The sequence below is a fragment of the Phallusia mammillata genome, chromosome 8 (genome assembly GCF_965637545.1).
Source record: "Phallusia mammillata chromosome 8, kaPhaMamm4.hap1.1, whole genome shotgun sequence".
NCBI lineage: Eukaryota > Metazoa > Chordata > Ascidiacea > Phlebobranchia > Ascidiidae > Phallusia > Phallusia mammillata.
In genome coordinates this window covers 2752354-2778942 of record NC_137259.1, presented here as the reverse complement: position 1 = coordinate 2778942, position 26589 = coordinate 2752354, and the positions used below count along the sequence as shown (strand labels likewise).

The window sequence follows — 26589 nt, the reverse complement described above, 5'->3', positions numbered from 1 at the left end:
TTGTGGTCAGCTTAGTTAAACAAAAAAAACGTTTAATTGAATTGATTCAATATTGTGTTCGCGACTTCTAATAGGTATCTAAAAAGGAATTTGGCCGCTAAATCACACAAAATCGCAAACAAGGACAGTTATCTGGACTTTATAAGGACCGCACTAATTGTCAACGTGGAGAAAATTACGAAATAATTGCCACATTTAAAGCGATAGCCGTTCGACTAGCTCATACATTATATACATCCGCACTTTTAAGAAGCTCTGTTTTAAGGTGATTGAATAAAGCTTTATAGCAACTGACAACTTGCATAAAGGTTTTGCAAATTATTTAAGAATTTTCGATCAATTTACATCAACAATGAAATTTTGTCAAATGCTTTGCTTATCAATGAGTCATGTGACCGTAAAAGATCATTAATGCGGAACATAGTAAATAAATAAAATACAACAAAAATGTTTTGAAAATTATTGACTTTTAATAAACAATCCTTGACTGCAACAGTATATGGGAAAAGTTAAGATTCGTTTTATTAACATTTTTGCAAAAAAAATACCGTATTTTAAACATACACTTTGTGTTAATCAACATTATCTGCAGTATGTAAAAACTGATTTAATGTGATATTTTACCGATTTTATAAATTGATTATGATTGGCATCTGATTTGCTCTTTTTACCAGGTTTTGTGTTTTCCTTTTCAATCAAACCGCAAGATGGCGCAGAAGATTGGCATCGATTTTTAAAGTCGCCATGGTAAAAATCGAAGCCACCTGTAAAGTGAAGCGAAATTCAGGGACGTTTGTATCTTGTGAATTAGAAAGTTTAAACCTTAGGAGAAACGAAATGACACCCAGACACTACTACAAGCCGTCAAGTTGAAGAAAATAGTCTTCTCATGAGTTGCAGGCGCATGTTATTATGCAATGTCGTCTGGCAGAAATTATTTTGAAGACTTGCTTTCTTCAAAACAAGCAACCCAGCAAAGCTGTTTGGACCGGTTAGTGGAAGAAATCAATGACAACAAAGAGAAGGCAATTTACAGGTTTCTGGGTGATTCTGGAAGTGAGGACTTTCTGTGGAGTTTGGTGAATTTACTGTCATCTGATGTCCAAAGGTTATTAAATATGCACCATTTGTATCTTGACCTAATCTATTTTTTTAATTTACCTGGTATATCACAGACTTTTTTCTTTGTTTTGCCTTACTTATACTGCCATTTAGACTTTGCAAAATGTACTTTTGTAGTATTATTTGCACATGTTTACCACTTGACAACATTTAAATTCCAGAACTTCCAAACACAAAAACTAGAGTTGCTTAAAGTCTAAATCGTCAATATTGCAATTTCATTTTTTTATATTATATTGGATATGGTTTTACAGTTTGACTAAAAACCTGAATTTTATTGTCATTTGTATATTAATGCATATATTGCTTAATCATATTGTCACAAATTCAAGGTTTATAGGCGCTTCAAAATTTAGACTATTATACTATATATCCGCATGAAAAATGACTGACAAGGCGTTACTACAAACCATGAACCACAGTACGTGCAAAAATGACAGTTTAAATAAACCAATGAAAATACAATTGGGAATGCAAACAAAACACAAGGAATGACTGATTTTATAGTGCACCTCAATTTGTTGTCTGGCGCCACACCTGACATACAGGATAGGAGAAGGTTCCATAAAATTAAATTTAGTCATTCAGATTGATTGTTTGCTGTCAAAACTAATCTTATCTTTGCTTCTGGTTATTTAAAGAATTGGAAATGAAAATGGCAAATATTTTCTTGGCCAACATTGTGTTGTTTCATTTCTGAAGTATCAAGATTTAGTAAGTGGTATTTACCAGTCTAACCAAACACAGTAGAAGCACTTATCAACATATCTCCTACCCACTGTAGCCAATTATGTTTGTTCAGTTCTTCACTTTGTTTGCATGTCTCAAACATACCACAATTCCTGTCTATGCTTGACCAATATCTGTCTTGAAACCCATAGGTCCAAATAGTAGATGCCATTGGGTTTGTGAATGCTTCTGCTGTTTTAATAATGTTTAGCTCTGCTTCTGGTTACAGATTTATAGAGTAAGTTCAATGTTGGCAATAATGTCGTTTTCATTAAGTAGGGAACCATCTTAGTGGGTAAAATACTTCTTTTGTTTCTGTTTAGGTTAGCAGATTAGAACCCTTAAGCACAGAATACGTTGTTCTGCAGGGAATATATTGGAATTAGTTTTAACTGTACATGGCACTTTTCTAGATAAGAGATAGATGTATTCTTTACTCTTATTTGTTTCAATAAAAAAGGCTTTAAATTTTGAGAAGTAACTGGCCACCTTTGACATGAATTTATGTTTTAGGATCGCAAGCAATGCAGCTTATGTCATTGGGAGTTTGGCTGAGACTGAGCTTGGATCCCATCGAGTTCTGTCACTCACAAAGGGGAGAAAGTCAGGCTCCATTATTCAGGTAAATTGAACTTTAAGTTGAATCATTCACACAAAGCAGGGAGTTTAACTATTCAATTTACAACTTAGGCCATTATTTAATTCCTAGTATAGTTTTTTGTTTATTTTAATGTTCGAACAAATGTGGCGAATATATAGTCTTTAAAATTGTAATCCCTCCCATTAGGTTTGTTTGTGCAGTTAACTGACATATGTATCGTAAACTGTGCGCTATGTATCAGAGATATTAAAATTTGTTGCATTGCAGGATATTAATTAAATGTTTCAGCCCTCCTATTATACAGTACTTGTTACACAGTTAAAATACATATGTATGTATGTGAAACAGTGTATTATGTAGTAGGGCTATTACACTTTTGTTGTATTGCAGGATCTCACACGAATGTTAGAATCGGAAGATCAAGAATGTGTGATGAACGCAGCCGGAACACTTGGAACATTGGTAAGACAGATAAGACAACATACCATCAAATTTCATCATATATATTATTGTTTCACAAACTGATTGACTCAATTTAATTTGTGTTTTTTAAGACCATGTTATTGCTCAAATATTCTTGGTAAGACACTCCACTTGACTCAGGTTCTATGCCAAGAGTTTGATTGTTTAATCTGTGTGTCATTATCGTATTGTACGTAATATTAACTTTTGCCTAACATTAGTAACAGCAAAGCAAACGTTCTATTTATTTTGGTGTTCACGATGAACTAGACTTGATTTAAGACTTAAACAATTACAGTGGAAAACTTAACTTGTTTATACTACTGCAAACTGATAATATTTGATTTTTAGGCTGAAACTACAGAAGGACGCAAGTGGATGACGTCCCAAGCGTGCATCACTGATACCATAACCTCAATTACCGATCTTCTTGGTGCAGAAAACAATTGGACTGCATCTAATGCTGCTCTGGTTTTAGCAAGGTTCGCTCATCTCTAGGTCCAGTGTGATTGCTTTTGCTAATTCTATGTGTTTATACATTTTTAGACTCACCATTTCAGAGGATGGGTGCAACAAAATATTGGATCATAAAAACTCATCACATATTGTTACACGACTAATTCAGTCACTTGGAAATGATGCTGCAGGTAGAATTATAGATTCGTAGAGAAATCTGTAAATTACAATGTTTTAGGTTGATCAAATATTAAACTAATTACAAAAACTTTGGACATTAGACACTGACTTAAAAAAGAACTGAGCTAAAAATAAAACGCTTGCAATAAACTGTTTCCAATACAAGTTGTCTGAAAGTCAAATTAACTGTTTTAATTCTTATAAATAAAAGCAGTCAAAAAAGTGAAAGGAAAATGTATAATTGTTTTGTAAACAACATTAGCAACAAAATCGGCTTGGTTTTCATTATATTCTGTAAAATACTTCATGTAATTAATTGCAATATAATATGTTGTCAGACCTCCAAATTCAATTGTCCTTAATCTTGTTGACGTTTGGTGATTTTCTGTTATCCGATATTATTTAACGCCAGCGCAGACATGTTAGTCACGACCTGTGCCTTTGTTCAACCCATTGTCATTCGCTTGTCAAAGAACAATTCTGCCCTTCCAAACTAAAAGGCTTGTGCACAGAAAACAGGACTCGTATAACAAAATGGGGGATTAAAAGGCACTTAACGTTACAAACGAAGGCCAGTGGATGTTTTTACTGGGCACGAGGACCCACCATTCTCAATGCGTTTAGAGTATATTTACTGAACGCGGCTTCTGAGGTCATATGGTGGTTTTAAAATCGCAACTCAAATACAAACAGTGGTGCACTTTACTCTTACTTCTTTGCCTGCTTTTCGTTTCAGCTGGAAAACGAATGTTAAATGTGTGTATACTTTTTAGAGCGCTATAATACTTTACACATACATTAGGTAACATTTTATCTTACACTTTTAAACGGCTAAAACGTGCATCGTAACATGTTTGTGTAGTTTACCTTGGACCCAAAACGTGGGTTTCTTTGTGGTTTTTATGTTTATTCAATGGTTTTTAGTCTGTGGGTAATTAACCAAAACAAGGTAATTTAACATTTTGAACTGGGCAATTAACTTAGATCACTTTATACTTTCGTTACGCCATTTTTTGACGTCATAGCTAGTAGTTTTCGTTTTTTAGAAAAGGGCTAGCCTAAATCGAAGAAATGTTTTAGTGCTGTTATAAAAAGGTTGGGAACCACTGTGCTATCAAAAAGTCTTTGTGAAGAAAATAATCTAATTTATGTTTCAATATAGGACGTGGTATGAACGCAGCATTTGCTATCGGCCGAATGCTGGATATGTCACCTGGCAAGGAAAGACTTCTCAACTGCAAAGAAACTGAAAAAATGGTACGAACGAGTCTTGCACGAAATATTAAAATGGAATTTTAAGTAGTTTAGCATCAAAAATCTGACTAAAGCAATTTACCGATACAATGAAAGCAGCCAACTTATCAAAATTATTTTTTTGTCTTTTTGTTGGTTTTAACTTATTGCACACTAAAGTAAAATGCTTAAATTTTGAAATTAATACAAAAATACCTAAAATTGTAATTATTTGAAGAAATTAGCCTTCAACGAGTATTGTTTACAAACAGTTGTAAAAAAGCCTCAAACACAAGAAATAATTTCTGGCTTATAAACCACAGATAACAATTTTTGCAAAACCAATAACTAAATCTAACATTTAAACCCATTTGCAGATATCATCTTTATGTCGAATGTTGATGAAAGGTGACATGGGAAGCGCGAAAAACGCTTGTTTTGCTGTTAGTTGCCTGGCAATGGACGCCGATGGCAACCAGAGAGTTTTGTCAAACTCCTCTTTCCAAGAAGTCGTTAACCGTCTACTGCTGCTGCTTTCTAACGAAGACGACATTGAGGCTGCTTGGTTTAGCGCCATGTAAGTGCTGTACGATGTTGTTTAACATATGTTTTTTGTAGTTTACGCGCAAAATCTACTCACAAAAACTTGTACGTTTTGGCAAGTGATGTCCTTAATGACGGAATGTTTGTATGACTAGTGCTTCGCAATTTTTTTTTATGTACCATCAGTTTGATAATTTCAAAACACCCTCCTTACACCAAAAATCGATGGGTAGTTGAGGCTGTTACGCCAGTTAACTAACTTCAGATTTTAGGCTATGTTTAAATAATCAACATTAGGCTAGCGAAACATTTTTCCAGATTGTTTATGGTCGTTTTCAGAGACATAACAACAAATCTTCCTATATCCACACTTATTTCAGAGCTCTTAAATTTCAGTATCGAACAATTCTTGTGTTGGCCAGTCCGCTATAAAAAGTTTGGTTTAATGTAGTAGGCAACGAAAAAAAGGTTGCTAACCCCTGGTCTATTGTTGACAATAATCCGAAAACATGTTACGAAAGCAAACTGGTTTCTAAAACAGCCACGTTTGTAGAAGTAAACCTCTGTTTTAGCTAGACGAGGTGTCTCTCAGCCAAACCAAATATCAGTCGAATGACGCAATACAGGACACCTGTTACCGTTTACCACATTCTCTATAGGCAACCGTGTACCATCCTTAAAACATGCCCGCAGTACTGGATTGTTTATCTCCATATTACACATGTATGTTTGCCATACAGTATCCGGACTTCGTAACCCGGCTTGTTTTGCTTTACAGGACTCTACGAACCATGTCCAGCCACAAACGAGGGGTTCTTAAGTTACGTGAAAACGAGTTGGTCGCCAATGCCCTTAACAGGAACTTCAATAAGGCTTCCAACACCAGAGGTATCTGTGCGCTTAAATTAAAAGATTGTTTTATTGTTGTATTTGTGAAAGGCGGTGGAAATGTATATTCGTGTGAATGTATGTGTAAAGTAAAAGGTCTGATTTAATGCTGCAAACATGTATTTGCAATGAAAAGTCTTGTAATGAATACGAAAACTAACAACACACTTTTTTAAAGAAAAGAAATTATTTTGTTGGAATATAGTAGAAACCTCGATTAAAACCGGATTTGGTTAATTTTCGCCTAATTTGGACAAAACTCAAACAACAAATGATTTGTAATGTGGCAAGGTTTTAACTAATCGACATCACCTAATTCGGATCTTAAATTTTTGGGCTCAAACGGGTCCGGATTAACCGAGTTTTATTGTAATAGAATTTATTTTATTGTAATAGAATAATAGGAAATTTATTTAAATAAAATTGCCAAAGAGCTTTTCAAACAGTTGAAACTAAGATGAAAATTAAAACAAGCGCCAGTTTTACTGTCAAATTCCGCAATAACTTTACATAACCTCCAGTTCATGTTTAAAATATCATATAGTTCCATTTTGTTTACTTTACTTCGATTTTGCTGGTCACAAAAACTGGAAAGCCGCAATATTTGGTTTTGGTTTTGTGTTTTGTATTCCGACTGCTCGATGATATTGGTTTTGGAGGATTGTAAAGTTGACAGATGTTTACTGAGAGCCGTTACGAAAGAAGTGAAATTAAGTTTTGCTCGCAATAGTTCACGACTTGTCTGGCTTTTACACACAAAAACAATGTTGTAAGTTTTGACCTTGATTTCAACCTCAATTAGAATTAGAGTTTGGTAATGAATTGAGTCAATTTGAGATATTGGTATTAAGAAACTCGACTTGATTCGAGTCACTACTGATAAATGACTCGAAGTCAATCGAGACCATGTTGACAATTACTCGACTTTCCCGAATCTTTGCTGAATTAAACTCGCCTTTATTTCGAGTAACTCCATTTATTCAAGTCATTTATGGACACTTATTCGGAATCACTCGGGCTCCATTGACATTGAGTCGACTTTTCTCGAGTCATTTCTGACAAAACTCGATTTTCCTCGAGTCATAGCTGACAATTAACTCGATTTTACCCTAGTTATTGCTGATAAATACTCGCCTGTACCCGAGTCATTGCAGACAAATAATTCGACTTCACTCGAAATTCTTTTGACAAAAACTCGACATTTTGAACTCACCACTGACAAAAACTCGGCGTTACTCGAATCCACTGCTCCAAAACTCGACTTTACTAATTGAGACGAGTCACTAAGCACCGCTACTCAACATATTTTAAAAACAACGCCACTCGACTTGTGACTCGCTTGTGAAATGACTCGACATATTACATAACAATTGAAACTCTTTTGCCGCAGAATTGAACGAGGAAATCCAGAAAACAATCAACCAGTTGCGTCGTTTAAGTTGTCCCGATCCTCCTGTTGTGAAAGTCTTGGATTCAACTTCAATTTATGCCAAGTGGAAAGTGATGGAAGCTAGTTGTGGGATGGATATCACCTACAAACTCTTTGATGGTGGGTCTCTACCTGGGCGTTTGTTTACATGTTTTTTTTACTTGTTTTAGAAGGTCATTATGCCTACATATGTCAGCAGGGCTATCTTGTAATTTTGAATATTGGTAGTGTAAAACCAAAGCAAGGTTTTGGAGCCGGTTCGACTACGATTTAATTAATTTAAGTTAACTGACTCCGACTCAAATCCAAAACAGAGCGTTTGTATTAACCTTGCAGAGTGTATTGATTGTTATATTAACAAAATTGGCCAAGAGTATAACATAATCATAACCTCAACTCGACAATGTTTAAAAAACTCCAAAATCTGACTCCACAAACCTTGTAAAAAATTTGGAGTTAAAACATGGTATTGCATGATATCGGGAGTATTTTACCAACCGAAACTGAACAGATTAAAAGCAAAAATTAGTCCTTTAAAATATGAGGAAAACGATTGTATGTGAGACTTTGACCAAAACAAACCAATCAAACTTTTCAATTTCTGACTTCAGTAACGAACTATACTTCTAACAAGAAGCGAGTAACTAGAGTACAAAAAATTCGTTATTAGGATTTGTAGCGTTATGACTCCAGCTTTTTTTTCAGGGCCAAAAATCCTATACAAAGGTCGTGATAGTGACGTCACATTGGATGGTTTGACCCCCAACACAACGTACAACCTGAAACTCAGAGCTTCGTCTGTTGGTGACGAAAGCCCATTCAGCGACGTGGTTACCGTGACAACAGGTGACTTGGCATTTTTTTGATGACTCAACTAAAACTCTTAAACCGATTTTTATGAGCGTTCTTCCAGTGGTAATTTAGTTTTATTAGTTTGCGAAGATGTTTTGCGGTCATGGGTTTGTTTAAACTCACCTAATGAGGCGATTGGATTGCCAGCTGTTTTTTTGCAGCCAGTATCTTTGGGGATATGTTAAGTTCAAACCTTCTTTAAGACACAAACAAATGTTACAAATAGTAAAAAAATAGTGATAAATGCTTCGAACTACATGCACTGTATTAAAATATAAGTAGGCATCGTAAAAGGCTTTAAATTTTTACTAAAGAAACCAAAAATCATTATATTTAACGAAAACTCACGCGTTTATTCGTGTTTTTGTCGCACTTAAATTGTTTTCAGTAGTTCTGTATTTCTGCAAAAACCTCTGCAGTAATTATCGACACATATTGTTTTCGTACGTTTTTTTCGATTTTTTTTTTTTGCCTGACGCGAATGTTTTTCTACGTTTTGGTCAATAAAACGTGTTTAATCCAAATCAAATTTACACACACTGTAGATATAGGTGTATAAAGTTTAGCACTGTAAAATTGGCCCCGGTTGTCCCAGCGGTTTACTGACAGGCCCTCAAAAGGTAACCAGATGTGCGTTTTGTCGCCGAGCGTAAGGCCAGACATTGGCCTTATATTAAAACTTGACTTTGAAACTAACACTTGTGACATTGCTGCGCACAAAAGGGACAAAACGACAAAAAATCGATGTTCTCAACGCTATACAACGCTCGTTTTTCACACGATCGCTATTGTGCAGAAACCGTTTTTGTAAAACACTTCGCGGCTCATTACCATCGAAAACCATTTCCCAGTATGAAAGGTCAAAACAAGTAAATATTAACACACCTTACAGGGCGTCGTTCGTACCACCGATGTCATTAATTTCAAGCCGTCGTGTGATGGACAAAACCATTAAACGACTGAAGAACTTTTCTCAGCAGTGTGTAAACAACCTTAAAGTGCTTCAGCCATTGAAAGATGGGTCGTGAAACCACCGTAGCCGGCCTTATGTCAATGCTCAACGGCCGTCAGTGTGCTTGCTTTTTGCTGAACGCTGTATTGTGTTGGGCTTTTGGGCGTCCAAGTTCGGCCAAAGGGTCTATTGAACTGACTTGTAGTGCCACCCATGACTTCTAAGGTCACCACAACATGCGTCAACACGGCCAGAGAATGATTAATGTGACCTCTTAATCGTTTGAAGATGTTGATTCCCCTTTTTTAAGCCGAGGACACATGATACAGGAGTCGGCAACCTATTGAACGCAGTTTTGTTTACAAGTCGTGTCAAAATGTTAGGCATTTTATGCATTAAATGTCTGTACCAATACTTCTGACATTCATAAATTAATTTTGAAAACAAATAAAAGCGTGTTTTGGAACAAATAAAGACAACGTCTGTTATATAAAGCGTTCTTATCATCCAATTGTGATAAAGGTTGTACACATCTGTTATCCACTGTTACAGCATACTGCAATAAATAGATAAAGTCACACGGTAAATTCGTCGTATAGGTTGCGTTTTTATTCATGTAAACATGTAATGCAAACCGCTGTATTACACACCATGCTTGCATTGAATAAAAACAGGATAAAATGTAAATCATTCTTGAAATCACAAAGCTAACAATGCCTTCAGTATTGCATCATAACAAATTTGAAACAAACAATGTAGACAGTAAACAGCGCTGGAATATTAAGTTATAAATTACTTGGCGTGTCTGGGGTTGCTAAACCCTGATCTAAGGGATCTTTTGTTTTGGTTGTGAGATATTCCACAAATTAAATACTAGAGGTTAGGGCTAGGCTAAAACTGGAAGTGTTCTATTTGCTCTCTCATAATAAAGCCCGGTTCTGCGTCAAGTATGGTCTGTTATTGCGTCACAATATATGACATAACAATATGACACAATACATGTATGACATAACAATATCTCATTTGACGTATTTGTTAGGATTTGAAACTAAAAAAATGACCGGTTTGGGCAAAAGTGCTTTGCGTAACTAAACTAATGGAAAGAAAAACATGCTTGTTGAAGTTCGGGCAAATACTATTTGTCAGCGTTTCCAAAAGTCCCTAATAAGTGCTAAGTTTACTTTATACCAGTGGTTCCCAACCTTTATCGACCATTCCTTCCTTAACAGTTCAAAACATTTTCGTTCCTCCCCAATAAACAATAAAGTAAATGCAAAATATTATTAAAATTGGGTCTTTTATCAACTTCACAGGTTATATTCCCAAAACTTGGGTGTTTGTTTACAAACCACATGTACAAATTAAGGTAAAATCCTCCAAAAGTGTTAAAATTCCTCCCCTGTTAGGTACCACTGCTTTATATGATCAGAGTTTGTTCTAATATTGTAAATGGCGCGAACGTTTAGACTTTTCATTGTACATTTTCAACCATAAATATTTTAGTCATATTTCTCATGTTTATGTCGCAACAAAGTTTTCTATACTGGTGGTAGTTCTTTTAGTATACCTTACTTTCCGGGTGTAAAATGTTTTCGAATAGATTGAAATACTTTTCTACATCATTTGTGTGTTATTTCACAGAGGAGGATTGTCCGTCTGCTCCGCTCTGCCTCCGTGTGGTGGCTTCCTCACCCTCCCAATTACGATTTGCGTGGAATCCACCAGAACGAGCAAACGGTGTATTGAGAGGTTATACTGTATATCTTGGTAAGTATATCAAATTTCACTAAACTACGATAAAAACGATTTGCAAATGTGACGCTTGAACAGTCACTGTGTGACGTCAAAACACGTCCTGGTGCTTGGCTATCATGACGTCACGCGTCTATGACGTAACGATAGATTTGTGGCTATATTTTTCATGTAAAAAAGGTTTAATTTTGACTTAAAGTAATTAACAAGCAAATTGAAACTTTTGCTTATTGCTTTCAAACTTTACAGTACAGCGCTTCAAAAACCCAAAGAACATGCCAAAATATAAGTTTAGTAAATTTTAAAATGCAATTTTTATTCAAACAGAACAAAAGTTCGCATTTGCACATTAGAAAAAACTTTTACGTAATAAGTTTAAATTCCGTAAGATACAAATCAAGGTTACTTTAAAAATTTTACTCCATACAGGGGACAAGATATTGGACACAACACTGGAATTATCGTTCATCGTCGGTCGTCTACTTCCCGCCACTAGTTATACGATTTCTGTGTGTGCCAACACATCCAAGGGAAGTGGAGAAAAATCCACATTAACTACATGTACAGATGAGCTCGGTAAGCATAAGTTGTTCCTAGATCCCTAAGGCTCCTGATGAACCAAACACTCCTTTGCAAAAACGTTTTTTTTGTGTGTGTATGACTTTGTATGGCAGCTCCAAGCTAATACATATTTGAGTTTTGACTAAAGCATACATTTTTCAAAAACTGTCGAAATTAAAAGTAGGCTTAAGCAGGGTTTTTTTTAAGGTTTGGTTTGGGTGACCGCTAAGTAGTTTTAAGAGACCGCAAGTGTTTCATTTAAATACCAAAAAATAGCCATATTTGCTTTTTCCCAAATTTTGGGAAACCGCTGGAAAAAATTTACCGAAACGGTCCCCCAAAACACCTTAAAAAAAACACTGGGCTTAAGTAGATCACCGCGTAGATTAAACGACAAGAGCAAACCAATTTTACAAAGATGTTTTATGATAAAAAAAAGGTCAAATCAATAAGTTGAAAATTATTGAAAACGTGTTAAAATGTTGACATGGCCCAGATAATGCACCGTTTTTCCTAGGCGACACAAAAAATTCCAAACATTATTAAAAATACAACTATAATCAAACATATTCTAATTTGTTACGAGGCATGAATATTTGATACATTTGAAATTTACTATTTTTAGGAGCTCATGCGCCTGGTCGACCAGCGGTGACTGTGATTGGTCGAAACGAGGTACACGTGACCTGGAACCCGCCGTCCGTTCCGCTTGGCCGCTTCTTTCGTTTCGAATTGTTAGCGAACAAAGAAGTTATTTATTCCGGAACTGATCGAAGCTACAAGGCGACCAAACTTATACCAGACACCGATTACTCGTTTACGGTAAGCTGGTATTCTATTTGGATTCGGTTCGAGATTCGAATCCTAATTCTTTTGAGTTCAATTCAATTTTTCTGTATCAAATTCCACGAGAACCGGTGATTCCAAATTACGAAGCATACATGTGCCACCAACGAGGCAGGCAAAGGTGCTTGCGATTCAACTTTCGGCGGATTCTCCACAGAGCCTGCGTAGCTCAGTTGGTAGAGCGCGAGTCCCGGAAAGACTCCTGTCGTTGGTTCGAATCCCACCGCAGGCTAGATTATTTTAGCCTACGCCTTGCCATATGGTGGTGAATGCTTGGGGCTCGTTAAAATGCCCTCAATGGGCCTGGCGTAATATCCTTTATGCGCTTTGCCGGGCATTTACGTTGAATAAATGCGGTAAACTTTTTCAAATTTACACATGTAATAAAGATTTAAACGTTTGTTTTAACGTACATTTTATCAATTGAAAATAAAGAATATATAATACAACAAATAATACACTATTATTTCAAATGTGTGTTGTATTATGTCAAACATAAGACATCCGATTTTCGGTATAAAAACGCTTTGGGCTTGTTCTAATTTTGTGAAAATTTACTTGTCAGGTTTGCGCGATAACATCGGAAGGTCGGTGTGAAAGCGAAGTCACCAAGAAACGAACGCACAAAGATAAATCACAAAACGAACCAGGAAGACACAAACTTAAAACTCACTCATTCAAAGCAAAGGAATTTCAAACTGCTGAGAAACCTCCACTGGAAAAAGCGAAAACTCAAGTCTCAATTACAGTACTAAGGCAAAAGCATAAAGTAAGTCAGAATGCTGTTACCACAACGTTATTGTGTGGATTTATTATTATTTTTTAAATAGTGTTTACAGAACGATTTCATATTTGGTTTGGGATATCTTGCAAACTGAGAATAGTGTTTAACTGGTGGTTCAAAAATTAGCAATCAAATGCAAAAAACAAATTTTAAAAACCCAGGCTGAAGAACCGGCTGAAAAATGAATTCCACCACTGCCAATAAGTGCAACACTGTAACATAAAATATACTCTTTATTCTTGTTTAGAAACGCGCACTGCTTCGTCCTTCATCATGCATCTCCAGTGTCTCAGAAAAGTCAATCAAATACGAACATTCAGCAACCAAAGATGGGATTTGGGCGAATCACTCGTCTACTACATCGGGGAGTTCGCCAACTAGCGACCGTTATATTTCCGCTGTTCTAACCGGTGGCCCACCAAAGGTAAACAATAATGCCACATTATGAAGTTATAGGGTCTGGTTTTACTGTTTATCTTTTTCAGCACCAATCACGTAACGACACGCAAACGGTGTCGTCATCGACTGGTCAGCTGTCCATGTTTCTCAACAAATCAAAAACTGAATTTCCGATTCGTGGAAGACCAGGTGATACTGGGGTCTGAGCGTTTGGTTTTTTTTTATTGCTAAGTGTGTTTAAGAAAAAGAAATGCTGTTGCGTTAATTTTACGTTATACCCGCACATTGCAATTTATATAAACAGTAAACCTCGGTTAATCCGGATCCGTTTGGACCATAAAAGTTATCCGAATTAGGCGAAGTTTTGGGTTAACCGATGTCATTAGTTAAAGCCTTACCACATTACAAATCATTTGTACCTCGAGTTTTGTCCGCATTAGGCAAAGATCGGGATTAACCGAATCCAGTTTAACCAAGGTTCACTGCATACGTTTCTTTATTATGTTTTGCCTTTTTTCCACCATTATAAATGCACAAAAGTGCCTGTTTTTAGGTGAAGGGTGGAGTTTTAAACAAGAACAAAATGATTGTTACTTTACATGAGTGTAAATCAGCACATTATTCAAACAAAAATCAGGAATACAATAAAAAAACGTTTTTGTTATTTTTTACAGACAAACAAAGCCAGTCAAAACTTTCCATCGAACCTGTTACTTGGAACGAACTTTTCCCTTTTGACGACGAGACCTCAAATAATCAGCCAATCACGAGACGACAGCTGTTGCCACGACAACGAGCAAAACCAGTAAACTCAGCTGCTTTATCGGACAAAGAACGATCATTCATTAACGTTGTAAGGAATCCAAACACTGGACATAGGTAAAAAGAAAAAAGTGTAGAAGTTCAACTAACGCAGGAACTCATATCAGACACAGTTTGGTAAATGTCGTTAGGTGGCACAAAGAGCATTTGCGATCATTTGTATGCAAATTGCGTGAAATGCTGACGGTTAAGGCTACTAGGGTTGGGTATTTATAAAAAAAAAACAATAATACTAACTAAAAATTCAGTACCCTATCCCAGCCTCACTGTTAATGTAAATACCTGTGCTCTTTACGCCATCTATTGGTATTTAGTAAACTTTATCTGTTGTGAGTTCTTGTGTTATACAAAAACACAAAATTGTATTTGGCAACAGTTTAATTTATACGTGTCGGTAGGTCCTCTCTTCCCCGTGTTCCTGCAATCGAGAGATCGCACCACGATGCTACGGATTATCCTCCCCCGCCCGAACACAAGTTGGTTCGAGAGAAAACTCTGCACCGAACCCGGTTTAGAATATCGAGGAGAAAACTTTCGTCCAATAGTTCTGATTCATCGGACGAAATCACTCCCAGAAATAAAGGTAGGGTAAAGATGTTATTTAATGTTGAATTTTGATTGTTGCAAAAAAATGTCGCGCTATATTGGTCGGTGATAAGGGTTCAAAAATTAGATTGTTTTGCCATTTATACTGCGTACGTTTTCTAACCTTATGTTTTTAAATCCGGCAATATGTTGGCATATTTAAAAAAAATATTAGCGCGGCTTAAGTATGAGTCAAAGTTAGAGTATTTCATTTCGCCGATTTGGGGGTTGTTGTCATGACTTAACAATCGATTCGTTATCGTCGCAATTTTATCTTTAAAAAAATATATTTCAAGTCTGACTTTCAAAACTTTAATTCCCAGTTTGATGTCGTTTTAAAAATGTTGTCTTTTTGTTTTAGAAACATCTGCAAAGCTGAAGCCACTATCACTGTCAGGTAAGGCATAAGGTTCAGTGCAAAGAAATTTCAAACAGTTTTAACGCCACATTTGCACGTCATTTCTGCAACAGTTACAAACCGAGCAAACCACTTTTTTGCAAGTTTTTGTCGCGAAAAATAGTTTAAACTATTTTAAACTTCCACAAGTTGCCTGAATTTATTTATTGTAAATTTTGACACTGATACAGCTGCAAGTCTCCTAAGTGCAAAATTGTGAACGGCTTTCCTTACCGAACTATATGACTCAACCATTTTCCAGAAGCAACGAACCAGGCTTTAAATCTCGCTAAATCCACTTCTGATCATCACATTTTCTTGGAAGACCCGAAAACGATCGTAGCACGTTTAAAAACTCCCTCGAAAGGTTATTGGTCAGATCATGATGCTTACCCGCCAACCAGAAAGAAGAATCCGCCATTGGCACCAATCAACTACAAAACATTTACTGGAGCTCACAGGTAAGAAAATGGCGGTCCACAAATTCTGTCTCGACTTTTCTGGTATGAAACTCCTGTTTGGGTGCTCCTAACTCTTCAAACTTACCCACCATATAGATAAACTTGAGCTTTTGGTTGTGACTAGGCTTGGCCTTCCGCATTTTGTTCACAAAGTTGTAAGTTCTAATCGCGACCATTTGTGTTTCATTAAGCAAGAGTCTTAAGCGGCATTGCTCCAACCCAGGGGAACTGACGAGTCGAATGAAAAGAGGTCACTGAGTTGAATAAATCAAATAAATAATGATTTAACGGACTTGTAATAAAACGGGCAGATCGACGGCGGACTCTATGTGAGCATAACGCATTTAGGCGTTGCCCGCCCACTGAGGATATAAAAAGCACATAACCGTCTTTCAATGCAACCTTCTGTGTAGGCCGACTAAGACATTCCGCCAGGAGTCGCCCTTGGTGGCGGAGACCTGGCTCTCCGAGCTGCCCTCTGGCGGTGAAACAAACAAGTACAAATTTATTCCAACCCAAATGCGGACACAGCCAGTTCATCTGCCAAAACCAGGTAATAATGACAAATTTAAGTGTATTTTTGTCGAAATCAAGTCTTCATGTACAATGCAATTTCATGTTTATTTCTATGGTAGCAACAACTATTGTTAAAACGTTAGGAATGAGACGAATTATCTAATTGCATATGCTCGGCGGTTGATGTATCAAAACGCTAAATCTCTTTATTGCAGCGAAACTGAGTGGAGATCGACTCGATTCGTTGATGCAACTCGACATGAAACGGGAAACCAGAAAGTCGCACTTGTAAGTTTTTCAAATTCCGAAAATATATTTCTCCCACAACGATATCATACCTGCAACACTTTATAGATATCTCTGGTAAAATTATCCTATAAAATTTCGTTCTGCAGAAAAACAAGGGACCATTACCATGACAACGGGGGTTCGGATGATTTCGGACATTCCTTTGCCCCGAAGTCAACCCGAACTTTCGTCACCGGACCAGATCGGAAACGTTCGGATCAGGGATTTTCCCCTTTCCGAACCAACCTGCTCAACGACGACACCCGGTGTTCGCCACTTCGAGCCGCAGTCATGCAGGGCGACGCGGTGTGACGTCATCAGCTAGTGAAGTATTCATCCCGGCGACATCATAAAATCACGACTTTGGGTCCGATTCCAAAGTTTACGTCATCACCTGAAATCCGCGCCCGCTGATGACGTAACGATCTCGGATGACGTCAATGCACGAAACGTCTGCGATATGCGTGAACTTTGAACCCAAATGCTGACAGCGGAGGTTTGTTTTGTCATCGTCTTCGAACGTACTTATGCGCCACAAAGTTACTCGTTGATCAATCGAAGTGGAAACTAACTGAGCGCCAAACTCGCTCTCCGCTAGGTGGAGCCCCGTGACTTGGGTGGCGTGCGCATCCTCGACAGTGCAGTGCGAAACTTCTTCTACCGCGCCTCTCTCGAATTTCAGCATCGTCAGTCGGATCGAGTTGTCGTCGCCGCCCGTTGCCAAGCAACCGTGTCTCGCGCCTTGGAAGGTCATGTGACAGAAGGCGATCGCGTTCACGCCTGACTGATTCGTTCGAAACCGCGATACCTCACTTCCTTCTGACGTCATAATGCGTACGAATCCGTCCGTTCCAGCGGCGAGTGTGTGATCGTTGATGCGTGAAGTCACGAGGTAACAGTGTCCGGTGTCTCGCGATTCACCTGATGCAAAAAATCATGTTCCTTAATTTTTTGTTTCTATTTGTGCACAATCAGGTATTTTGTAATTCATTGGAGTCAATGTGCTGTTCAATTGATCATTAAACAAACAATTCGGTTTATTCAGCTGTTTTACACTTTTTCGATTAAATTCTACCTCCTGTTGTACAACACCAAGTTACACTGATCTCTCAGGGCTTAAGGGCAGTCACATAAGTTTCACCAATTGTAAAACAATTTTACTGTGGACCATAGTTAATGTATACATCCTATTTTTAAAAGCACTACATCTTGACAAAAGGCATTCAAACAGCGCACCAATTTAGTTCAAATTTTGATAAACTTTTGCAGCATAGAGCTGGATCTGTGGTAATTAACACTAATGAACATGCTGAATCGTTACATTATTCCTTCGCTTTTGCAAGATTTTTAAATTTTCAGAGAAGTTTGATTTTTGGGAAAGGTTCATTATTTCCCAAAGGTTTAATATAACATTCGGTTTAGAACCACAGGTCTATGTTTCAACTTTGCTTAAACCACCAGCATAAACTGCACGCTTCTCATTTGTCATTTTGTTACTCGTCTATTGTCCATTTTTACTTACTTAACAGGGTTATTGTGTTGTCATTCAAACGGAACCATCGCATTTTTCCGTCCGAGCACGCTACCGCCACCATGTGTCCGTCATTATCTGCGTCACAAAATTGATTTTGTATCATTTTATTTCGTAGCCGCAACTGATCTCAAATACACTCACATTTGCTACAAATTTTGCCTGTCTGTGTTCATGATATTAGTATATGGGTAAGGGTAGAGCTACTAACACCATAACGAGAATCACAACTTCGCTTTCACAAGGGGGCGTAAAGAGATGAATTTTATTTAGCTGCTATAAATGGGTTGGGTTGGGAAATATTTACATAAAATTTTTACATTAGTAACTAATTTTTTGGGTTAGTTTTATTGAATTTTAAGTGCTAATACCTTACCCCGACCCTAATAGCCCTAACCGTGAGCATTTTTGGAGATATAACAAATCAAATTTGGGGTGTGATTCTCGTTATGGTGTTAGTAGCTCTACCATGGGTAAGGACTGGGAAGTTTAGGTTGAATAAAAAACTTAGTCTAAATTAAACACTCACAACATAATTTTACCACTGAAGACATTTTTTTCTTTGAGGTATATCATTACCTGACTTCCAAGCTGCAACATCTATAAATCTCATATCGGGGGAAGCACCACTCTTGTATGTTGCCACATGTTTCACCAAACATGGCACCTGGTATTAAAATACAAGCTATTAAAAAAAGTAAAAACTTCACCAAGCATTACAGCATACATTAAAAAGTGGTTTCCACAGTGAAGCCGCAAAGCCACGTGGTGTGCAACATTCTCACACACTCAATGCTCACGTTAATGTAAACATTGTACACATTAATATCATGACCGCTACAACAGTAAGTTTTTTAGTAATATTTCTTACAATTTAGCTAACACATTATTAGGCGCAAAAACATAGTGGGCATAAATAGTGGAACAAGGATTGTGGTGTGACAGCTGTAATATCAATACAGTATGCCCACAGCCTTAGAACATTACAGGGTGAGGTTGGCTTGTTAAGAAATTGCAACCGAAATAAAGGTGCTATGTGGGTGTAATACATGAATTGAATTTTAAAATCTCGATGTACCAACTTAATAAGTCCTCTTTTAAAAGAAAGTTGTGGAAACAAACAGTCACTCAAAACAATACAAATGGACATTTTCAATGTTCTTACTTTATTGGATGCAAGTTTTTGTATCTGGATATTGTATACATTCATTGTTGCTCTCCCGCCAACAGTGACCATCAATATTTCTTTCGTGATGTCAGTTTCTGATGATGTCAACACACGGATTGAACGAACATTTGAGCAATGATCATCAATCACATGGAGAACTTCAGCCTGAAAGGAAAATGCCATAAAATTAAATCTGATAAATATGGCCGGGGGGATGTTATACAATATTAACACAAAAACTCTTGCAGATATTTACAACACAAGGTTATGCAAGGTTTTAGCTGAAACAGCATAAAATATGTCACATAGAAAAATCAGTTATACATGACTAATTTTTTCTAATGCATGAATTATGAAATACTGAGGCATAAAGTCAAATCCATGGCATCTTAAAAAAACTTTAGACATGGCATCTTAAAAAAGGTAAATACAATTTGTTCTGTCATGAAGTTTTGTATTGTTAGGCGTTTAAGGCCCTTAGTTAGTTTTTTTACCTTGCAAACATCTTTATTATGCAGTAGTTTAGTAATTATGACTTTGGTGTCTTCACTGGCTGTAGCAATAATATCTACATGACAATCATCATGTGCATAAGAGGCCAAAAAACGAACACAGTTGATTTGGTGATTGTGGAACCCAACTTCAACAAGTGATTCCTCAAATACATTTTCAGGAACCTACAAAAATATGTTGCTAAAATAAAGCTTCATTTAATTAATACTAATTTGTGGAAACCACTGGTGTCAAATCGAGCAGAATTTTTTTTTTTTGTTGGATACAAACCTCAACAATGTTTAGTTGACTTGCTTTCAGAAAAACAAATTTAGAAAGTTCAGTTGAGAAATCCCATGAGCGATGGCAACCACCGCATGCAACAGAAAACATTTCATTTCCTGCAAAATTGTCCAAAATTATTTTCAGTATTGATTAAACTAATCAAATTTGAAATTGCAAGTTTCTAACCTGAAAATTTGCTCCAAACAACAAATTTGTTGCCTCGAAAACCGTAAACATAAAGTCTGAAATTTTCTAATTTAATGTTTTCTAACCATTCCATGCCCTGAAAAGAATCATCAGTGGTAAAAGTGCATGGTACCAAAAATGTACATTTTTTACAAAGTACAAGAAACATAATTTCAACAAAAAATATTATTAGGTTTGTTGAGAAATTCATTTCTACAATAAAATATAAGAATGTGAACACTCTTAAATAAAAACCTAACACATGAAGTAGGACTGGCTCTTTAAAAAAATAGATTAGAAAAATATAGATCAAACTAGAAGAGTGGCTTTCTGATATACTTCCATTTTATATATTCTATACGATATTTACCAATTTACTATACACATCATTTGATCTACACATATGATTGTTTTTGTAAACAAAAACTAATGGGTCCCCACACGCGTGTTTGTGCGGATTTACAGTAAACAAATGTTGCAGTGATTTTTAGATTCTTGAGGACAAATTTTTAGAAAGCATTAACCCAACAATAAAAAAAATGTTCATATTCTTTTTGCACTATTATTGTCATGTAATTACAAAAACATTAAAAAAACGTAACAAAGACTTAAATCTAATCTCTTGCTTTGACCCAGATATAGTCCTCCAAGGTCGGGTTTTGAACACAATTTTTTTAGAAAGCTGTAACAGTTGTGTTACAGACACTTTAAATTAAAAAGCAATTTGCTACAAGTGTATACATAACAAATTGTTTTTCATTTAACTTTGTTTCGCAAAACGAGTACCATTGACCAGTAGTAACCTCTCAGGGTGCACACGCCAAACGACTGTTTGACCTTTTGACACCGTTTTCAATAGCACGCCGTCATTCGTGTTCAACAATACTGTTAAGCCTAATTTATACATGCCTTGAGTATTGACTCCTTAATTGATTGTCAAAAAAACGCTACGTTATGAAGAAAGTTCTGAGCTGTGTTTGTAATACCGACTAGTTGACCTTAAGTAACCCGTGATCATGCGGCAGCCAACCTGACAACGAGCATTTAAAAAAACATTTATTTGGCAAAACTCAAGTTAATTTTTTCATCTTAACTTTTATTAACAAAGTTTTTCTTGACATATACAAAACCGAAGCACGGTTATTAGGTTTAAATCACGTCATAGGTGTAAAACCTTCGCCAAAACTGAAAATGTGAGTGACCACTTAATAAAACGACATAGCATTGCTGTGCAAAACAGCTGATTTCTAATCACTGAAACGACGTCTCGTAAAACGTCTGTCCGACGTCAAGCTGAGCCCTCCCACTATCGTAAACCAGTGAGTTACTCTCTTGGTACTTCTGCCTACAGTGTCTTTCTTGACCAAACGGGCGTTAGACACATTTATGTTTCGGGGGCCTATGGCTGAACCTCTGGGTCATACGGGGTCAAAATTCACATGGACCATCTTTAGACCAATATCTGCAATGTGTGTAAATTTGAAAAAGTTTGAACCATTCTTTCTTGACCAAAACGTGGGAACAATAGCCGCGCTAAAAATTTCACGTTTTGGGGGGCTGTGGGTGAACCGGGGGATCAAACGGGGTCAAAATTTACATGGACCATCTTTAGACCAATATCTTTAATGTGTGTAAATTTGAAAAAGTTTGAACCACTCTTTCTTGACCAAAACGTGGGAACAAATCTGCGTTAGAAAGAAAAAAAGAAAAAAGAAAAAAGAAAAAAGAAAAAAAGAAAAAAAGAAAAAAAGAAAAAAAAAATATAGACAAAAACAATATGTGTCCCCTTCAGGGAAGGGGACCCATAATAATGCAATGAAACTGGTTTTCAAAAATTGGTAAGTACAAATTTGAACATGAAACCTCAAAATATATGGCAAATATAAATCCTTTTACAATAATTTTTTGTAACACTGTTACATACCTGAGCTGCCCTATGTTGCGTAAGCATTTCAATTTTGCTAGTATTCACACAGAATTGCCTCCAGTAGCCATCTCGTCCTGTGCTTATTATAATATTTCCATGTTTATCAAGAGAAGTAACCCCATGTTTACCATGCACTCCATGAATAGTACAGACAGGAACAGATTGACCTTCACAAAAATTGCAACATCACAAATCTTGCATATGTACTTTTTCTAATTAAAATCATTGCAGAACGTTCTTTTCCAGAAACAATTGGAGGTTAATTTGTTGACAAAATAGAAATGTCAGCCACATGACTTTGGGATACTAAAATCCATGTTAAATAGTTGTTTTATCATACAAAATATCATAAAGGAAGCAACCCACTTTGATTCAAAAACAAAAATGAAACTAACAAATGACAGAGTAACACCTAAACCGGTATGTCTGTAATATAAAACACATATGACAATGCTAAAAGCATTATACCTTAATCCACACAACACTTTTGTTTTTGTTCTCAGTTGGCTTATTAAGTCTACACTTACCTTTTACAAACAAATGTATTGAACCTCTTCTATCACCACAAATCACATGATCTTGTGATTCTGAATTTACAATCAATGCATCCATATGCCACCTATGTTTTGCTTGAGGTAGCACAAATTTGGATACCAGTATAACATCAGTGTCAACATGGTACCAGTTCAACTGTCCACTGGGCCCTGAAATTAGTTTGTTTCAAAAACTTTTCCTTACGTCAGAAGTATTTGCAGACAAAAAACAAGTAAAATTGTAATTTCTAGTTTGTAGGTTTAACATAAAATAAAAACTTTATCAAAATCAAACAAAAAAACAAAACACTGAAGTCTGATTTAAACTTAAAAAAATATAATCCTTCAAAATGGATGTCAATTTCTGAAATTTATATTTACCAGAAACAACCATTTCTTTTTGGTACCAAGAAATATTTTGTATTTTCCCACTAAAACTTTCAAGTTTTGCCAAAGTAGTTGTGTTCAATTCTTTTTCCAAATAAAGAATAGTGACATTTCCTAAAATGCATGAAGAAATTTATACTAAACATTACAAAATTTGGCTTTTTGTCCACCTGTTGCTCCAGTTGGTGAAGCAAGAGTGGTACAAAAAATATAAAGAAAAATTGTTTAATGTCCAAACTCAAAAATATTACTGATAAAAGTCATTCAGACTGTTAGATTATTTTGTAAAACTGATTTTTACTTTTAAATTTTCCGTTTTTTATTTTTAGGGTTTATCCAATGAGCATCCATTCTATATCATATTGACACTATTTTTGAACCTTTGGTGTTGCCAACAGCAATAAGCGTTCCGTCAGGTGCCACAGACATTACAGCATATGATCCATAATCTGATAAATGGTGAACAACCTTCCATTTTGCAAGTAAAATATCATAACACAAAACATAGCCCTTGTCAGTGTACAACAAAACTGAAGGTGCTTTCAATGACAACAATTTGATAATTTTTGGCGTTCCATGTTGATCTGTGTAAAATGACATATTATGGGATGAATTTTAACCAATAAATTCAAACACGGTGCTTATGTACCTTTGGAAAATGGAGCAGCTTCTAAGCATTGATTTGAAGAAGTGATTTCTGACAGACTGTGCCAATAGATGGCGCCATTGTTGCATCCAACAGCAAACCTATCTGCGATAGAAATATTTTGTACTTACTTAAAACAAAAAACTGTAGCCTGTCTCTAGCAAACAAAACGTGCAAGTTAAACGTGGCATCAACCAGAATCGTAACTAAGTGGAGTACCATAGCCATACTATCATATAAGGTCAATGGTTTGTCACCAGCCGCACTTATGACCTTATAAGTCGAAACAGTGTGCACTGTCTACATGCAAATAAGAGATATGCAATTAACCAAAATGATTTGTAAAACAAAAGATACATACGCAAAGATACTCTAATATGTTATTTGTAGTACTGAAAAAATTATGACAAGTACAACAACCTTTTCCATCTGATGCATAGCTAAGCAAATTGCTGTGAAGATTCAGTTTTTTTACAACTTTAAACTGAATGTCCTCTTTATTCATTGATAGCAACCAAGTAATGCACAAGCCGTCCTCTGAAATGCTGATCACATAAACAAGTCCGTCTGTCATGAAATGCAGCATTATCCAAAAACATATATATTATAAGTTATATTTTGACGAACTTTTTCAAACAGTTTTGCACAAATTTTGAACAGGTTTGTACAAAGAAAATGCTTTACTGTTGTAAGGGGGAAATCACCAAGAATAAGAATTTAATTTTTAGTTATCTTTCTCCTGTAACATAAACTTGATTTAAGCAGTATTAGAGACACTTCTTGGGTTCTGTTATGGGATATTGGAGTAAAAAAATGGTTCCATCAATAATGTATGATGCTTAGACTGGCCATGAATCACCAAAGTTTTACTGATGTTGTGTACAAACCTACAATAAGAGTCTCAACCTTCCATATCCTTGCTTCATGTCCGTACATTACACACGCACATTTGGCTTGTTGCTCATTGCCATTTGACATTGAACATTTCCAAACCCTAATGCTTCGATCATCAGAAGCTGTCAGCAAAATCTAACAAAAAAATGGTAAAAATGCATGTATTACAAACAGGCCTAAAAAGTATACAAAGTACAAATATCACTAAAATCACATTTTCTAACCAATTATAGTCTGGTTTCACTAACAACAAAAACCTTTAAAACCGAATTAATTTACAACATTTCTACACACCTGCAATTGATTGTTGTAATGCATGTCGAAAATAACACCATCATGCCCAGGTATTAGCATGAGGGGAATTTTTTGCTCAACATCTTTATTTTTCCCTGGCATCCATGCAACCACTTGGTTAAAAACAGTTCCCGCACATAGAACCAAGTCCTCCCAATTCCTGTAGTATGATACCATTATTGCCATAAAATGATGTGCGATATTTTTTACAAATATTTTTAGGATTTAATGTTTTAAATCATAATTTACTACATGCATGTTGATTGTATATTGTAATTTTCGGTTTACAAGTAGAGTGTGAAACAACAAAATTTACTATTTCATTATTCACATGACACAATGCTTAGGTTACTTACGTACTGTTAGAGTTCTTGCCCATTTAAAACAACTCACAATTGCATTAAATTAGAAATTTTTGCCAATCTTTAATTTTTTTTTTAAAAGTTCATACCAGCCAATGAAGTGTGCAGAGTAAAGAATACACTTTATGGAGCAATGAAAAGCACAAATTTCTTCATTCTTTTTCCAGTCAAACAGAATACAGGAGTTGTGGGCAAGTGCAATTGCAAGTGTTGTACTGAAAAAATGATTGGGCATTCATTGTTTTTTAGAAGGTTAAAAATACAAAACAACATCAAACCTCTTAGTTATTGGCTGAACATCCCAAATCCAATCTTTGCTCTTATAATGACAAACCAAATAAAAATCTGAAAATTTACAATTTTATGTCAGGCAACTTTTCTTTTGAGGAAATAGAAACACAAGACACAACTAACCTTGAATTGTCAAAATGGCCATTTCTTTTCCACCAAACAAAACAATATACTGCTTTTCTTCCAATGAGAAACTCTAAAATTGTAAACAAAAGTTACACAAAAAATATATGTATTATTTTATGACTAGATTGGTAATAAAAAACAAACCTTTATTCCATGAATAACTGCATGATTAAATACATTCCGTTTTTCCAAATATTTAGGCTTTCCTTTACAAATCTTGTAGACAGAAAGTGTTCCGCCTTGGCCTAAAGAAAAAAAGTTTAAGCCATAATAAATATTACAATTATAGACAAAAAATGCAACCACATTGGTGAAAGCAGTAACTTACCTGTGTATAAATATTCATCGTTAATATGCAAAGCCGTAACAGGAACGCTTTGCCATAAAGTCGAAAACATTCCTTTGGTTTTGCAAGACACAAACAACAACAAATCAACGTTGGAGCACGTGCGCCTAAAAGTAACAATAGAAATCAAATCGAAATAATACAAGTTGTAAAATATAAACAACCCGGTATCTTTTAAATACACACTTGTTTTACAATAGTTTGTCTTCAAAACTGGAGATACAAATTTAATCTAAGAAAAGTTTAAAACATAAACCAAATAT

At 35.8% G+C, this 26589-nt stretch overlaps 2 protein-coding genes and 1 non-coding gene across 5 annotated transcripts; 2 read left to right on the top strand and 1 right to left on the bottom strand.

Annotated features, from left to right (window-relative positions):
- Positions 1 to 665: 665 nt before the first annotated feature.
- On the top strand, positions 666 to 17170 carry LOC145204049 (uncharacterized). 3 transcript variants are annotated; one of them, XM_080076462.1, is made up of 23 exons: positions 666 to 1108; positions 2365 to 2473; positions 2843 to 2914; positions 3266 to 3396; positions 3461 to 3561; positions 4713 to 4807; positions 5161 to 5360; positions 6105 to 6214; positions 7605 to 7763; positions 8349 to 8489; positions 11089 to 11214; positions 11629 to 11775; positions 12386 to 12582; positions 13172 to 13375; positions 13638 to 13814; positions 13876 to 13978; positions 14464 to 14668; positions 15010 to 15194; positions 15558 to 15593; positions 15859 to 16054; positions 16468 to 16607; positions 16786 to 16858; positions 16966 to 17170. In XM_080076462.1, the coding sequence occupies exons 1-23, from the start codon at positions 918 to 920 to the stop codon at positions 17168 to 17170; spliced, it is 3303 nt and encodes a 1100-aa protein (XP_079932588.1). In that variant the 5' UTR covers positions 666 to 917. The 3 variants fall into 3 exon arrangements, with proteins under 3 accessions (XP_079932588.1, XP_079932587.1, XP_079932589.1); XM_080076461.1 differs by having other exon boundaries at positions 15856 to 16054; XM_080076463.1 differs by lacking the exon at positions 666 to 1108 and adding an exon at positions 2004 to 2089 and having other exon boundaries at positions 15856 to 16054.
- Trnas-gga (transfer RNA serine (anticodon GGA)) lies at positions 12765 to 12838 on the top strand. Its single transcript has one exon. It is a non-coding gene; the product is annotated as a tRNA-Ser (tRNA).
- Positions 16612 to 26431, bottom strand: LOC145204050 (tRNA (34-2'-O)-methyltransferase regulator WDR6-like). Its single transcript, XM_080076465.1, has 20 exons — positions 26309 to 26431; positions 26125 to 26225; positions 25978 to 26050; positions 25842 to 25908; positions 25653 to 25778; positions 25202 to 25361; positions 24901 to 25042; positions 24434 to 24580; positions 24017 to 24118; positions 23748 to 23951; positions 23362 to 23481; positions 22975 to 23151; positions 22445 to 22614; positions 20521 to 20617; positions 20341 to 20450; positions 20052 to 20234; positions 19555 to 19722; positions 18969 to 19056; positions 18381 to 18467; positions 16612 to 17779 (listed from the first exon to the last, which is right to left on the bottom strand). Exons 1-20 carry the CDS (start codon positions 26376 to 26378, stop codon positions 17241 to 17243), a joined length of 2931 nt encoding a protein of 976 aa, XP_079932591.1. The 5' UTR covers positions 26379 to 26431; the 3' UTR covers positions 16612 to 17240.
- Between the last annotated feature and the right edge of the window lie 158 nt (positions 26432 to 26589).